The sequence below is a fragment of the Bos indicus genome, chromosome 5, assembly GCF_029378745.1.
Source record: "Bos indicus isolate NIAB-ARS_2022 breed Sahiwal x Tharparkar chromosome 5, NIAB-ARS_B.indTharparkar_mat_pri_1.0, whole genome shotgun sequence".
NCBI classification, from domain to species: Eukaryota; Metazoa; Chordata; class Mammalia; order Artiodactyla; family Bovidae; genus Bos; species Bos indicus.
In genome coordinates, this window is record NC_091764.1 from 42,466,531 (window position 1) to 42,481,891 (window position 15,361).

General features: G+C 37.9%; 1 protein-coding gene across 2 annotated transcripts in view; it reads left to right on the forward strand.

Annotated features, from left to right (window-relative positions):
• CPNE8 (copine 8) overlaps positions 1-15,361 on the forward strand; it is a 280,044-nt gene that overhangs the window by 150,146 nt on the left and 114,537 nt on the right. For both annotated transcript variants that reach the window (XM_019960805.2, XM_070789278.1), the window contains 2 exons: positions 4,058-4,162; positions 5,511-5,552. In XM_019960805.2, the coding sequence (XP_019816364.1) occupies positions 4,058-4,162; positions 5,511-5,552 (147 nt within the window). The remainder of the gene's footprint in view (positions 1-4,057; positions 4,163-5,510; positions 5,553-15,361) is intronic.

Sequence of the window (15,361 nt, forward strand, 5' to 3'; positions counted from 1 at the left end):
ACATAAAAATAGAAAGTTTGCTATTTAAAGCGAATATACCGAAATATAAAATGATGCTTTACAGAGTGTAGAATTTTTGTTGATGCAATCACTGGGAAACTATTGATTATTTTTGTTATGGTATCATATTGTTAGATTTTGCATGCTTCTTTTGTATTTCAGTGGTAAAAATGTTAGAGTAGCATTTACATCTGAACACTAATTTTACCCATGTGAAAAATATTGGACAGTGAAGACAATAATCATATTTTTCAGTTTTTTGCAGAGTTAAAAATAAAAAACTAAAAAATCATTCAAAATTTCTTGAATAACAAAGAATAAAGTTCATGTTTACTCTTGTCTGAACAACCTATTTCCTGAATTTTCTTTTATTCTTACTTCTTTACTTACAAAATTAGTTGCACAATTATAGAGTTTCAGTCCACCACACATATAATGCCACTGGTAAGAGAATATTACAAAATTTTGTTATGCTTGTAAAAATGGTATTAACTTATTTATTAAATAAAATATAAACATTGAGTACAACTAATCTAAAAATCTAAAATCATTTAAAAACAACTCAATGTATTTTAATACAGGTTATTCAATAAAAATATTTTTCTTATAACACTATTTGTAATAAATATATACACATGCTTATATGTATATAGCAGTACTCCTGAATATTAGCACTGCAGAGACTCCTGTCAGAGTTTTCACTAGTGACACTAGTGCTGGAATTATTAGTGACTTTTTGTTGCCTATATAGCATATAAGTTCAGTTCAGTTCAGTCGCTCAGTCATGTCCGACTCTTTGCAACCCCATGTACCACAGCATGCCAGGCCTCCCTGTCCATCACCAACTCCCAGAGTTTACCCAAACTCATGTCCATCGAGTCGGTGATGCCATCCAACCATCTCATCCTCTGTCGTCCCCTTCTCCTCCTGCCCTGAAACCCTCCCAGCAATGAGGGTCTTTTCCAATGAGTCAGCTCTTCACATCAGGTGGCCAAAATACTGGAGTTTCAGCTTCAACATCAGTCCTTCCAATGAACACCCAGGACTGATCTCCTTTAGGATGGACTAGTTGGATCTCCTTGCAGTCCAAGGGACTCTCAAGGGTCTTCTCCAACACCACAGTTCAAAAGCATCAATTCTTCAGTGCTCAGCTTTCTTTATAGTCCAACTCTCACATCCATACATGACCACTGGAAAAACCATAGCCTTGACTAGACGGACCTTTGTTGACAAAGTAATGTCTCTGATTTTAATATGCTGTCTAGGTTGGTCATAACTTTCCTTCCTGGGAGTAAGCGTCTTTTAATTTCATGTCTGCAATCACCATCTACAATCATTTTGGAGCCCACAAAAATAAAGTCAGCCATTGTTTCCACTGTTTCCCTGTCTATTTGCCATGAAGTGACTGAACCGGATGGCATGATCTTAGTTTTCTGAATGTTGAGCTTTAAGCCAATTTTTTCACTCTCCTCTTTCACTTTCATCAAGAGGCTCTTTAGTTCTTCTTCACTTTCTGCCATAAGTGCTTTACAAATGAGAATGACAGATGACTACTTAGTTTATAAGTAGCTCACTAAGAAGGTGAGTCAGTTTATTAAGAGAAGTTTCAAAGTAATTTTGATTAATCTTTTAGAGTTTTCTCTATCATTTATGTTTCTTTTAATGTTTTTTTTTGCCCTGGGTGACTCCTATATTGCTTTGGGTGATTCAACTTTGAGAGCATTTGACCACATTATACAAACACATATTCTCTTGAGCTCTGTCAATTTAGTAACATGAGTTTCTTTCGACAGGTAAGGCTACTACCAGGAAGAGTGTAGTGCTAACGCCATAAATCTTAAACTGAAAACATGATCCATTCATATTATGTTTCTCTTTGATCTCGTAATGAAGAGAGACCCTTTCTTGACCGTGAAGAGGAAAATGGACTCAGTGCCCTTTCAAAATGGAATTATTTTCTTATAGGGTCTAGTTGCAATATGTTCGTCATGGTGTAGTTATATAATACTCTCATGATCATGACTATACGAGGTATCCCTGCATTTAGAACACTACATGCCTAAGGGTTTAGTGAAAGTTGAATTTAGGTATTGTTCTAACCAAGATCATTTAAAACATTTTATAGCTCTTGAACTGCTGCATAAATTTGCATTGCTGCTACGTAGCTTCAGTCATGTCCGACTCTGTGCGACCCCATAGACGGCAGCCCACCAGGCTCCCCTATCCCTGGGATTCTCCAGGCAACAACACTGAAGTGGGTTGCCATTTCCTTCTCCAATGCATGAAAGTGAAAGTGAAGTCGCCCAGTCGTGTCCGACTCCCAGCGACCCCATGGACTGCAGCCCACCAGGCTCCTCTGTCCATGGGATTTTCCAGGCAAGAGTACTGGAGTGGGGTGCCACTGGCAAGAATATTACCAGGACCTGATTGATGTCCAGAGATTAAATGGCTTGGTGGAAACAATACTGAAATTTGAATCAGAAAACTAGTTTAAGGTTTCATGGATTCTACTGCTTATTATATATTCTTTAATTGCTATCTTTTTTCCCTCTAGGAATAAGCAACAGTTTAGATTTTAAAAAAAGAACCACATATTGAATGGTCTCTACTATAAATCCATTATGTTAATCTTAAATAAGCCTTTGACCCTCCTCAGAAATCATTCCTTTTTCTTAATCCATCAATGTTCCTCTCTCCCAGACAGTTATGCACTTTTTCCCTCTTTCTTATTTACTGTTTATCTTGTTTCCTATTTAATAAGACAATGCAAGCAAATGGAGAAATTCCTTAAGATCCCATCACAATATCTACCCCTGTGTTTGGTCTTCCCAAATGCTCTGCAAAATGACAATCCAAGTGCTTCCAAGGCCTACTACTCCATTTTGATGCCCTCTGTCCTATCCACTTCCATCTACTTCAGGACATTACTCTAGCCTTCTTCCCCTTTCACTCATACATCACAAATAGTCTTTTCTCTAATGTATTTTTCCTTTAGCATACACTGTTGTTGTTCTTAATTTCATCTTGAAAAAAAAATTAAAAAGTGACAAAAAACACACCTTTCACTTGACTAATCTTTCCCCTTTAAGTTATCCTCAAGTTCTTTTTTTTCTTATTACAGCTAAACTGCTCAAAAATGTTTACACATTCTGCCTGTTTCTCTTCTCTTTCTTAGACTCATTCTAACCAGATTTTTGTGCCCAGCATTCCAATAAATTTCTCAAAATTACTGATAACCTTCATGTTTAGTGACTGATAGATACTTTTCACTGCAACATGTCACTACAATTTTTATAGAGATTATTTACACAGCAGTTTTAGGATTTATTGAATGTTCAGGTCATTTTTAGTAAACTCATTGCACAATTGCAATTTTTAATTTTTTTAATATTTTTTCATTTATTTTTGGCTGTGCTGGGTCTTTGTTGCTACACGTGGGCATTTTCTAGTTCCAGAGACCAGGGGCTATTCTCCAGTTGTGGTGTATAGACTTCTCACTGTGGTGGTTTCTCTTGTGGAGCCCGGGCTCTAGGGCATGCGGGCTTCAGGAGTTGCGGCACATGGGCCCAGTAGTTAATAGTTCAAAGGCTCCAGAGTGCAGGCTCAGTAAGCTGTGGTGCATGGGCTTAGCTGGCCCATGGCAACGTGGGATCGTCCCAGACCAGAGATAGAACTGGTGTCCCCTTCATTGCAAGGTGGATTCTTAACCACTGGGCCACCAGGAAATTCCCTCATTGCTTTATGTTATGATGCTGCTGCTGCTGCTAAGTCGCTTCAGTCGTGTCTGACTCTGTGCGACCCCATAGATGGCAGCCCACCAGGCTCTTCTGTCCCTGGGATTCTCCAGACAAGAATACTGGAGTGAGTTGCCATATGTTATGATGAGCTAATCTTTAAAGTTTTGAAACAGCAAATCTTTTTATTGACTGATATAACAGTAACAGAGGGACAGGCAACCTGTATTCTGAACAAAATATAAAGAAAGAAATGATTGCTAAGGCATATATTAGAACTAAATCATGAAAATAACTGGAAAACTTTTTTTTTTTTTTTACAGTTTTACAATCTGTCATAAAACAGAAGTTGTCAAAAACACTCTAAATCCTGTATGGCAAGCATTCAAGATCTCAGTAAGAGCTTTATGTAATGGCGATTATGACAGGTAAAATAAGTGTCAACTTGTCTGAGAGTTTTAATCACTGTAGATTTTGTATCCAATAGTCTAAGTTGAATTTTTAAAATTAAGATGGCTTCTTTGCCAATGTAAATGTGTATTTACCAAAGCATAGTTGACTTATTAAGAATTTTTTAAGTAACATTTTTTACCCATAATGATATGGGCAAGAGGAATAATTTGACTAATTAAATTTTGATTTGACTGAATTTTCAAAAACAAAAATGTGCAAAGTGCTAAAAATATATTGAATATTTGTTTATTTTAACATATGCAAAAGTATCCCATAATTTTTATAGCCTCAGAAACCTTTTATAGGTTTTCATTTGGTATTATCTTTCTAGAAAGGAATAAGTAAATATACAAAAGATGTAAAATTATGATTATGTATGTTATCAACCCTGTTTACTCCTGAGAATCCTATTTGACATCATCATTCTCATGGTCACTGAATTATAAAAGTTCTACAGATCTAGAACAGGGAGATTCTGGTGTTTTACAAATAAGTAGGTCATGTGGCCCTAAAGATCTTCCCACAATATACCTGAAGATTTATTCATATCAAAGTTTTTTCTTTTTCTTATGAAGATGGATTATAAGATTACTATATAAAAACCCCTTCTCACCCCAAAACATATTTTATCTTACTACTTGTATATTAGAAAAATGAAAATTTATTCTATTAACTAAAATCATAGGAAAAACTATCCATTACCAATATGTCATTAGATGTTCTTAAAATGTATTATGCTACTTGCCTGTCACTTTATTCATTTAATAATGTCATAACTTTATTTAATTGGACTCATTCTTTCTAAGACCATGATTTGTATAATACAGTTAGCAGCATCAGCATCACCTGATGAAACTTGTAAAAATTCAAGTTCTTGGGCCCACCCCCGGGACTACTGAACCAGAAACACTTGGGCATGAGGTCACATAATTCACATTTTTACAAGCCTTCCATGTGATTCTGATATATGCTGAGTTTGAGAAATACAAACTCAATGTCAAAACACAAAGTCAATGGTTTTGAAGACTGGAAAAGTAGCTCTATGCTCCTCATTGAAGAGCTGTGTCAAACTATAAATGGTTTTCCTATTTAATTTCCTATTCTGTTTAAAGAATTTAAAAATCTATGTGATTTTAAAAACCTATTTTAAAGTAAAAATTGAAGACTAGTATTAAAATCAGAAAATCAGCTTTATTTTGTAAAACTTGAAAGTATACAATATTTTATCTTAGAAAGTCTATAACTTATTTTTTAACTTTCAGTCATGTTAATTTGATCTTACTAAGTAACTTTACCCTGTGTGTATGTTTTCACCATGGACAGAACCGTCAAAGTAGAGGTGTATGACTGGAATCGAGATGGAAGGTAAGACATTGTCTTTTGTTTTGTTTTTGCTTTTACAAATTAATATGCTTTATGAAGCAAATATACTGAAATGACCACATTTTCACATTTTAAATTTTGAATTGTGTATTTTTGTCTTGTTTTTCTGTTACTAAAATGTTCACATGATATTTTAAGAATGAGTGTATTCAATTTGCAAAATAAAATAGAGGTCTTCCTCTATTTTTAATAGTAATAAAAATACAGTAATTTTAGAAACTACTAAAATTACTAGTAACATATTAAAGATTACTAGTAATATAGTAAATATTTTCAACTTGGACTTGATTTCTCATTGTGTACAATTTATAGACATCTAGTTTTATAGCTGTAGAGTTGTGATTCTCAAATTTCTGCATCTCATAATCTCTCTGAAGATTTCTATAACCTTTCTACCGCACATCATCCATGGGAACACATCTGAGCTCCCCTTCCACAAAAAAGGAGCACATACCTCACAAACAAACAATAAAACAAAACTCTAGAATTATGTCTGCTAATTGCCAATAAAAATAAGTAAGCAGAGTTCTGAAATTATGGTTTCCCTCTGCATAGCGCAACATGTTAATAAGTAAGAGAGGAACACACCACTGTTTTTTCTTTAGATATATTCTCACTATTTCTAATGTTTTAAGTAAGACTGATATTGAGGTGTGTTTTTAAATTTATCTATTTTTAATTGAAGGATAATTGCTTTACAATATTGTATTGGTTTCTGCCAAATATCAATATGAATCAGCCATAGCTAAACCTATGTCCCCTCTCCCTTGAGCCTTCCTCCCGCCTCCCTGTCCATCCGACGTCTCTGTTACAAAGCCCTGGTTTCAGTTCCCTGAGTCATATAGCAAATTCCCATTGGCTATCTATTTTACATATAGTAATACATATGTTTCCATGTTACTCTCTCCTTACAACGCATCCTCTCCTTCCACACCCCAGCCCTGTGTCCGTTAAGTCTGTTCTCTATCTTTAGGCCTCCATTACTGCTCTGCATATAGGTTCATCAGTAGTCTTTCTAGATTCTACATATATGCATTAATATACAATATTTGTTTTGTCTTTCTGACTTATTTCACTCTGTGTGATAGGCTCTAGGTTCATCCACCTCATTAGAACTGACTCAAATGCGTTCCTTTTCAAATGCTGAGTATTTAAGCCCATGGGCTTCCCAGGTGGTGCTAGTGGTAAAGAACCTGCCTGACAATGCAGGAGACATAAGAGATCCAGGTTCGATCCCTGGGTTGGGAAGATCCCCTGGAGAAGTCCATGGCAACCCCCAGTATTCTTGCCTAGAGAATCCTGTGGACAGAGGAGCCTGGCAGGCTACAGTTCATAGGGCCACACAGAGTTGGACATGACTGAAGTGACAGAGCACACCTAAGCCCACTGTTGTGACCTATTGCTCAGAAAAAAAAAAAGGTTCCTTTCAAAATAATACCTATTTACAGTGCACCTGGCCACACAAGAGTTCGATGGAGATGTATGAGTTTGATGTTATTTTCATGCTTCAGATCAGATCAGTCACTCAGTCATGTCCGACTCTTTGCAACCCCATGAATCTCAGCATGCCAGGCCTCCCTGTCCATCACCGACTCCCGGAGTTCACTCAGACTCACGTCCATCGAGTCAGTGATGCCATCCAGCCATCTCATCCTCTGTCATCCTCTTTTGCTCCTGCCCCCAATCCCTCCCAGCATCAGAGTCTTTTCCAATGAGTCAACTCTTCGCATGAGGTGGCCAGAGTACTGGAGTTTCAGCTTTAGCGCCATTCCTTCCAAAGAAATCCCAGGGCTGATCTCCTTCAGAATGGACTGGTTAGATCTCCTTGCAGTCCAAGGGACTCTCAAGAGTCATCTCTAACACTACAGTTCAAAAGCATCAATTCTTCAGCGCTCAGCTTTCTTCACAGTCCAACTCTCGCATCCATACATGACCACTGGAAAAACCATAGCCTTGACTAGACGGGCCTTTGTTGGCAAAGTAATGTCTCTGCTTTTCAATATGCTATCTAGGTTGGTCATAACTTTTCTTCCAAGGAGTAAACATCTTTTAATTTCATGGCTGCAGTTACCATCTGCAGTGATTTTGGAGCCCAAAAAAATAAAGTCTGACACTGTTTCCACTGTTTCCTCATCTATTTCCCATGAAGTGATGGGACCAGATGCCATGATCTTCGTTTTCTGTATGCTGAACTTTAAGCCAACTTTTTCACTCTACTCTTTCACTTTCACTCTCCTCTTTCAAGAGGTTTTTAGTTCCTCTTCACTTTCTGCCATAAGGGTGGTGTCATCTGCATATCTGAGGTGATTGATATTGCTCCCGGCAATCTTGATTCCAGCTTCTGCTTCTTCCAGCCCAACATTTCTCATGATGTACTCTGAATAGAAGTTAAATAATCAGGTTGACAATATACAGCCTTGATGTACTCCTTTTCCTATTTGGAACCAGTCGGTTGTTCCATGTCCAGTTCTAACTGTTGCTTCCTGACCTGCATATAGGTTTCTCAAGAAGCAGGTCAGGTGGTCTGCTATTCCCATCTCTTTCAAAATTTTCCACAGTTTCTTGTGATCCACACAGTCAAAGGCTTTGGCATAGTCAATAAAGCAGAAATAGATGTTTTTCTGGAACTCTCATGCTTTTTTGATGATCCAGTGGATGTTGGCAATTTGATCTCTGGTTCCTCTACTTTTTCTAAAACCAGTTTGAACATCTGGAAGTTCACAGTTCACGTATTGCTGAAGCCTGGCGTGGAGAATTTTGAGCATTACTTTACTAGCGTGTGAGATGAGTGCAATTGTGTGGTAGTTTGAGAATTCTTTGGCATTGCCTTTCTTTGGGATTGGAATGAAAACTGACCTTTTCCAGTCCTCAAATACTATAGGTGTATCATTATTTAAATTGTATATCTAAGTGTATATCAGTGCTTTTGATTCCTCTTTTTAAGGAAGAGTATTTGCTTGGTGGATTCCATCATTTTTTTTTTTTTTTTCCCTTTTTGACAGCTCAACTTAGTTTTGATCACTGGAAATACAATGTTAGTGACATGTATTTCAAATTTTCTAGTGGCAGCATTAACAAGTGTCAGTGTAAAAAAAATAGTTACAGTTTAGAAGTTAGGAGTTATGTTTTACTTGGTGGGAATTTTTAGGACTTCAAGCCTGAGAAACATCATCTCAAGTAATCCTGAGATAACTGCTCCAAGGAGGTGGAGGGAGAAGAGTACGTTTATATAGAAGCTTATAACAAGGGGCAGATAGTTTGAACATCAGGAGATGATTGTTAATTAAGGAAAACCAGAAATCTCAAGGAACTTAGTGCTTTTCTATGTTTGGGAAGATGCAAGAGTCTAGGCTTGCTGAAATCTTTCCTTTCATATGCATCTCAGCTAGCTGGGGCCAGTGCTCACCATGGGAGTTGGCTGATGGCTTCCAGATAACAGATATTGTTATTCCTGGGCTTAGAAATTCACATTTGGAGGGTGGGAATCCCTGATGGCTATGACATCCTTGTTGATTGATACAGCAGGAAATAACTCCCTTGCACAGAAGTAAAACTAAACCAATGAAACTTATGTACATATTAATTTTCTAGTGTCAGCATTAACAAGTAAAACTCAACCAGTGAAATTGATGTAATATTTAATTTTATATGTGCAAAATGTTTTTAATTATGCAATCAATATCAACTTATTACAGAGAAAATTTTAAATTTTTATACTAAGTCTTTGAAATCTGATATGGTATTTCATGCTTATGGTACATCTCAATTGAGACTGGCTACAATTCAAGTGCCCTATAGCAACATCTGGTTGTCAGTTGTCATATTGGATAGCACTCTGTAGAGTGTAATAAAATTATTGACCTGAAACAAATAAGCTGCCAAATATTCCTTGACCAAAGAAGGCTTTATCTTTGATTAGTATAGAATCTCAATTCAGAGACTGTGACCAGGACAACTCATGTGCAAGTCCCTGCAGGCAAGTGAAGGTGCTGATTTATAGAGAAAAGGGAGTTGGGAGGGCCATAACAATGAAAGAGTCTATGGCTTTTGATTTTCTGAGTCCTTGCCAAGAAGGAAGAGGAAGTTTCTTCTGCTTTGCATGTATGTGCATGCTCAGTTGCTTCATTCATGTCCAACTCTGCAACCCCATGAGCTGTCGTCTGCCAGGTTCCTCTTTCCATGAGATTCTCCTGGCAAGAATACTGGAGTGGGTTGCTAGTTCCTCCTTCGGGGGACCTTCCTGACTAAGAGATCCAACCCGCATCTCCTACAACTCCTGCATTGGCAGGCAGATTCTTTATCACTGAGCCACCTCACCTCGGAAGCTCTTATATTGTTGGAGCTCTTCTATTGTTACAGGGCAGGAGAGCTCCCCCTGTTGGTCTCCTTGCTGTATTTATTTGAGGTTTCTGTTTTAATAAAGTTCATATACAGTGATATAACTAACTTTATATCAATTGTCTTATTCTTAAATCAGTTTGATTTTCTGAATTTGATACAAGTTGAGAGTTTTTCCCTTATAAAGTGGAGAAAAACTGGTCAGACATATGTATTATTTTGTCTATAAGTTTAATCATAAGAAGTAAATAGAGTAATTTGATGTTTCAATCCAGAAAGTATTTCAGTCAAAAATTGAAGTGAAAAATGTGTGATAGTGTTACATGCTTATATTATGTTTTATTTGCTAAGGTGCATTATATAATTGAAGTGTTAATAATATTCCCTGATTGTTCTATATAGCATCAGGCTTTGCTTTCACCACGAGACACAACCACAACTGAGCATCATTTCCTCTTTGGCCCAGCCTCTTCATTCTTTCTACCCTGCTTTTTCAGTAGCATATTAGACACCTACCAACCAGGGGAGCTCATCTTCCACTGTCATAACTTTTGCCTTTTCATAGTGTTCATGGGGTTCTTGAGAAAAAAATACTGGAGTGATTTCCAGTTCCCTTCACCAGTTAACCTGTTTTGTCAGAACTCTACACTATGACCCATCCATCTTGGGTAATCCTGCATGGCATGGCTCATAGTTTCATTGAGTTGCATAGGGCGGTGATCTGTGTGATCATTTTGGTTACTTTCCTGTGATTGTGGTTTTCATTCTGGAGGCTATGGGATTGTAGTTCTTGCTTCTCCCAGAGATGACAGAGTAGAAGGACATGGGCTCTTCTTCTCCTTCCTGTGAGTGTTTGAAGGTCTCGGGCAGAGGCATGCATCAGCAATGTCCTGCAGCAGGGACAAGGGGACTGACAGCTGCAGTTCTGGGAGGTGCGGGTTGGCATAAGTCCCTTTGAAGATTGCCTTTAGACCTACCATAAAGCCTATAGACTCTAATATTGTGTAGGAACCTGGAAGGTTAGGTCCATGAATCAAGGAAAATTTGACATGGTCAAGCAGGAGATGGGAAGAGTGAACATCAACATCTTAGGAATCAGTGAACTAAAATGGAAGGGAATGGGAAAATTTAATTAATTTGACCATTTTATCAACTACTGTAAGAATCCTTTAGAAGAAATGGAGTATCCCTCATAGTCAACAAAAGAATCCAAAATGTGGTACTTGGGTGCAGTCTCAAAAATGACAGAATGATCTTGGTTTGTTTCCAATGCAAACCATTCAACATCAGAAGAATCCAAGTCTGTGCCCCAATCACTAGACAGTTCTATGAAGATATACAAGACCTTCTAGAACTTAAAAAAAAAAAAAAGAAAAAGATGTCCTTTTCATCATAGGGGATTGGAATGCAAAAGTAGGAAGTCAAGAGAACCTGGAGTAACAAGCAAGGTTGGTTTTGGAGTACAAAATGAAACTGAACAAAGGCTAACAAGTTTTGCCAAGAGAACACACTGGGCATAGCAAACATGCCCTTCCAAAAACACAAGAGATGACTCTACACATGGACATCACGAGATGGGCAGTACTGAAATCAGATTGATTATGTCCTATGCAGCTGAAGATAGAGAAACTCCATACAGTCAATAAAATCAAGACCTGGAGCTGACTGTTGCTCAGATCATGAGCTCCTTATTGCAAACTTCAGGCTTTCTTGAATAAAGCAGCTAAAATCACTAAGCTATTCGGGTATGACCTAAATAAAATACCTTATGATTATACAGTAGAGGTGATGAATAGATTCAAGGTATTAGATCTGATGGACAGGATTCATGAAGAACTATGGATAGAGGTTTGTAATATTCTACAAGACCCTGTGACCAAAAGCATCCCAAAGAAAAAGAAATGCAAGAAGGCAAAGTGATTATCAGAGGAGGCCTTACTGATAGCTGAGAAGAGAAGAGAAGTAAAAGGCAAAGAGAAAGGGAAAGATATTCCCAACTGAAAGCAGATTTATGGAGAATAGAAAGGAGAGATAAGAAAGCCTTCTTATATGAATGATGCAAAGAAATAGAGAAAAACAACAGAATGGGCAAAACTAGAGATCTCTTCAAGACAATTGGTGATACCAAGGGAATATTTCATGCAAAGATGGCCACAATAAAGGGCAGAAACAGCAAAGACTCACCAGAAGCAGAAGAGATTAAGAAGAGGTGGAAAGAATACACAGAAGAACTAGGAAAAAAAGACCTTGTTGGTCTGGATAACCACTCTGGTATGATCACTCACTTAGAGCCAGATATACTGGAGTGTGAACTATAGTGAGCATTCAGTTCAGTTCAGTCACTCAGTCATGTCCGATTCTTTGTGACCCCACGGACTGCAACACTGCAGGCTTCCCTGTCCATCGCCAACTCCTGGAGCCTTTTCAAGCTCATGTCCATCACGTTGGTGGTGCCATCCAGCCATCTCATCCTCTGTTGTCCCCTTCTCTTCCCGCCTTCAATCTTTCCCAGCATCAGGGTCTTTTCCTATGAGTCAGTTCTTTGCATCAGGTGGCCAAAGTATTCTGCTTCAGCATCAGTCCTTCTAATGAATATTCAGGACTGATTTCCTTTAGGATTGACAGGCTGGATCTCCTTGCAGTCCAAGGGACACTCAAGAGTCTTTGCCAACACCACAGTTCAAAAACTTCAAGTCTTCAGCACTCAGCTTTCTTTATAGTCCGACTCTCACATCCATACATGACCACTGGAAAAACCATAGCCTTGACTAGACAGATCTTTGTTGGCAAAGTAATGTCTCTGCTTTTTAATATGCTGTCTAGGTTGGTCATAGCTTTTCTTCCAAGGAGCAAGTGTCTTTGAATTTCATGGCTGCAGTCGCCATCTGCAGTGATTTTGGAGCCCCAAAAATAACATCTCTCACTGTTTTCATTGTTTCACCATCTATTTGCTATGAGGTAATGGGACCAGATGCCATGATCTTAGTTTTGTGAATGTTGAGTTTTAAGTAGTGGGCATTATGAAGCATTACTATGAACAAAGCTAGTGGAAGTGATGGAATTCCAGCAGAGCTATTTCAAGTCCTAAAAGATGATGCTGTTAAAGTGTTCCACTCAATATGCCAGCAAATTTGGAAAACTCAGCAATGGCCACTGAGCTGGAAAGGGTTAGTTTTCATTCCATTCGAAAAGAAATGCAATACCAAAGAATGTTCAAACTACAGTACAGTTGTGCTCATTTCAATGCTAGGAAGGTAATGCTCAAAATTTTTCAAGCTGGACTTCAACAGTATGTTAACTGAGAACTTCCAGATGTACAAACTGAATTTACTAAGGACAGCAGAAACAGAGATCAAATTGCCAACATCCAAGGGATCATAGAAAAAGAAAGGGATTCCCAGAAAAGCATCAACGTCTGCTTCATTGACTATGCTATAGCCTTTGACTGCATGGATCAAAATAAAGTGTGGAAAAATTTTAAAGAGATGGAAATACCAGACCAGCTTCCTGAAAAACCTGTATGCAGGTCAAGACAGCTAAAGCCAAGCATAGAACAATGGACTGGTTCAAAATTGGTAAAGGAGTAAGACAAGGCTGTATATTGTCACCATGTTTATTTAACTTGATGCAGAGTACATCATGCGAAGTGTCAGGCTGGATCAGGCACAAGCTGAAATCAAGATTGCTTGGTAGAAATATCAACAACCTCAGATATACAGATGATACCACTCTAATGACAGAAAGTGAAGAGGAACTAAAGAGCCTCTTGTGAAGGTGAAAGATCAGAGTGAAAATCCGGACTTAAAACTCACATTCAAAAACTAAGTTAATGGCATCCAGTCCCATCACTTCATGGCAAATAAATGGGGGGAAAGTGGCAGATTTCATTATCTTGTGCTCCAAAATCACTGTGGATAATGATGGCAGCCATGAAATTAAAATATGCTTGCTCCTTGGAAGAAGAACTATGACATATTTAGACTGTGTATTAAAAATCAGAGACATCACTTTGCCAACAAAGATCCTAATGTCAAAGCTTTGCTTTTTCCAGTAGTCATGTACAGATGTGAGAGTTGGACCATAAAGTAGACTGAGCACTGAAGAAGTGATGCTTTCCAATTGTGATGCTGGAAAAGACTCCTGAAAATCCCTTTGACAGCAAGGAAATCAAACATGTCAATCCTGAAGGAAATTAACCCTGAGTATTCATTGGAAGGACTGAGGCTGAAGCTGAAGATCCAATACTTTAGCTACCTGATGTGAAGAGCTGACCAGCTGGAAAAGACTGAGGGCAGGAGGTAAGAGAATGACAAAGGATGAGATGGGGATAGCATCACTGACTCAGTGGATATGAATTTGAGCAATCTCTGAGAGATGGTAAAGGACAGGGAAGCCTGACATGCTGCAGTACATGGGATTGCAAAGAGTCAGACACAACTTAGTGACTGATTAACAGCAACAATAATATTCACTGATTAGGAACTTCAGGAATTTGTGTGATCTTTAATTTAGAAATCTGATGCTGTATTTGTCTGAAAACATATACTTGAAATTAATTCTGTAGCAAATATCTTGTGCATCTATGAGACATACAAAAATGTGATAATGCTGTTGAGCAAGCAGCCATCTGACATTAAAATGTGTATCCTGATCTTAAAATAAAATAATTATAGTCATTGGTACTGTTTTTTAAAGTCTAAACACATTAAAACACATTAACAATGACCTGTGAACACAGAGACATTGCATCACCTTGGTATGATTATTTTAACTCTGATGCTGGGAGGGATTGGGGCAAGAGGAGAAGGGGACATCAGAGGATGAGATGGCTGGATGGCATCACTGACTCGATGGACGTGAGTCTCAGTGAACTCCGGGAGTTGGTGTTGGACAGGGAGGCCTGGCGTGCTGCGATTCATGGGGGTCGCAAAGAGTCGGACACGACTGAGCGACTGATCTGATCTGATCTGATCTGATGTACTTAATTTCAACCAGTTATACCACTTTTCTAAAATCATTCCCATAATTCCTACCATATCTTCAAATCATGTGAGGGAAGAATATTTAAACCTCATTTTAACAATTGAAAAGCTGAAATGCTGAGAAACTGACTTGTCTAGATTACAGAGCAATCAGTAGTAGTATCCTTAAAATGATTCAAATTCTTCCAGTTGCTTCAGCTGAGTTAGTAGCTTAATTTGAAATTCAGGGTGCATTAATGGGACAGCTCTGCCTTAAAACCATGTGGTTCCAATGTAGGACTGATTGTAAAAGACTCACTGAGTAATTTGCTATCTCCCAGAAAATGATTTGATGAAACAGTTGAACTAGTGAACTTCCAGTCATAAAATCCTGGCTTGTAGTGTCCTTTGAACAGAGAGCAAAAATTTCATTTTTATTACTGTGCATTTTATCAAATGTAGTCATTTTAAAAAGTGATAAGACTTTTCTAT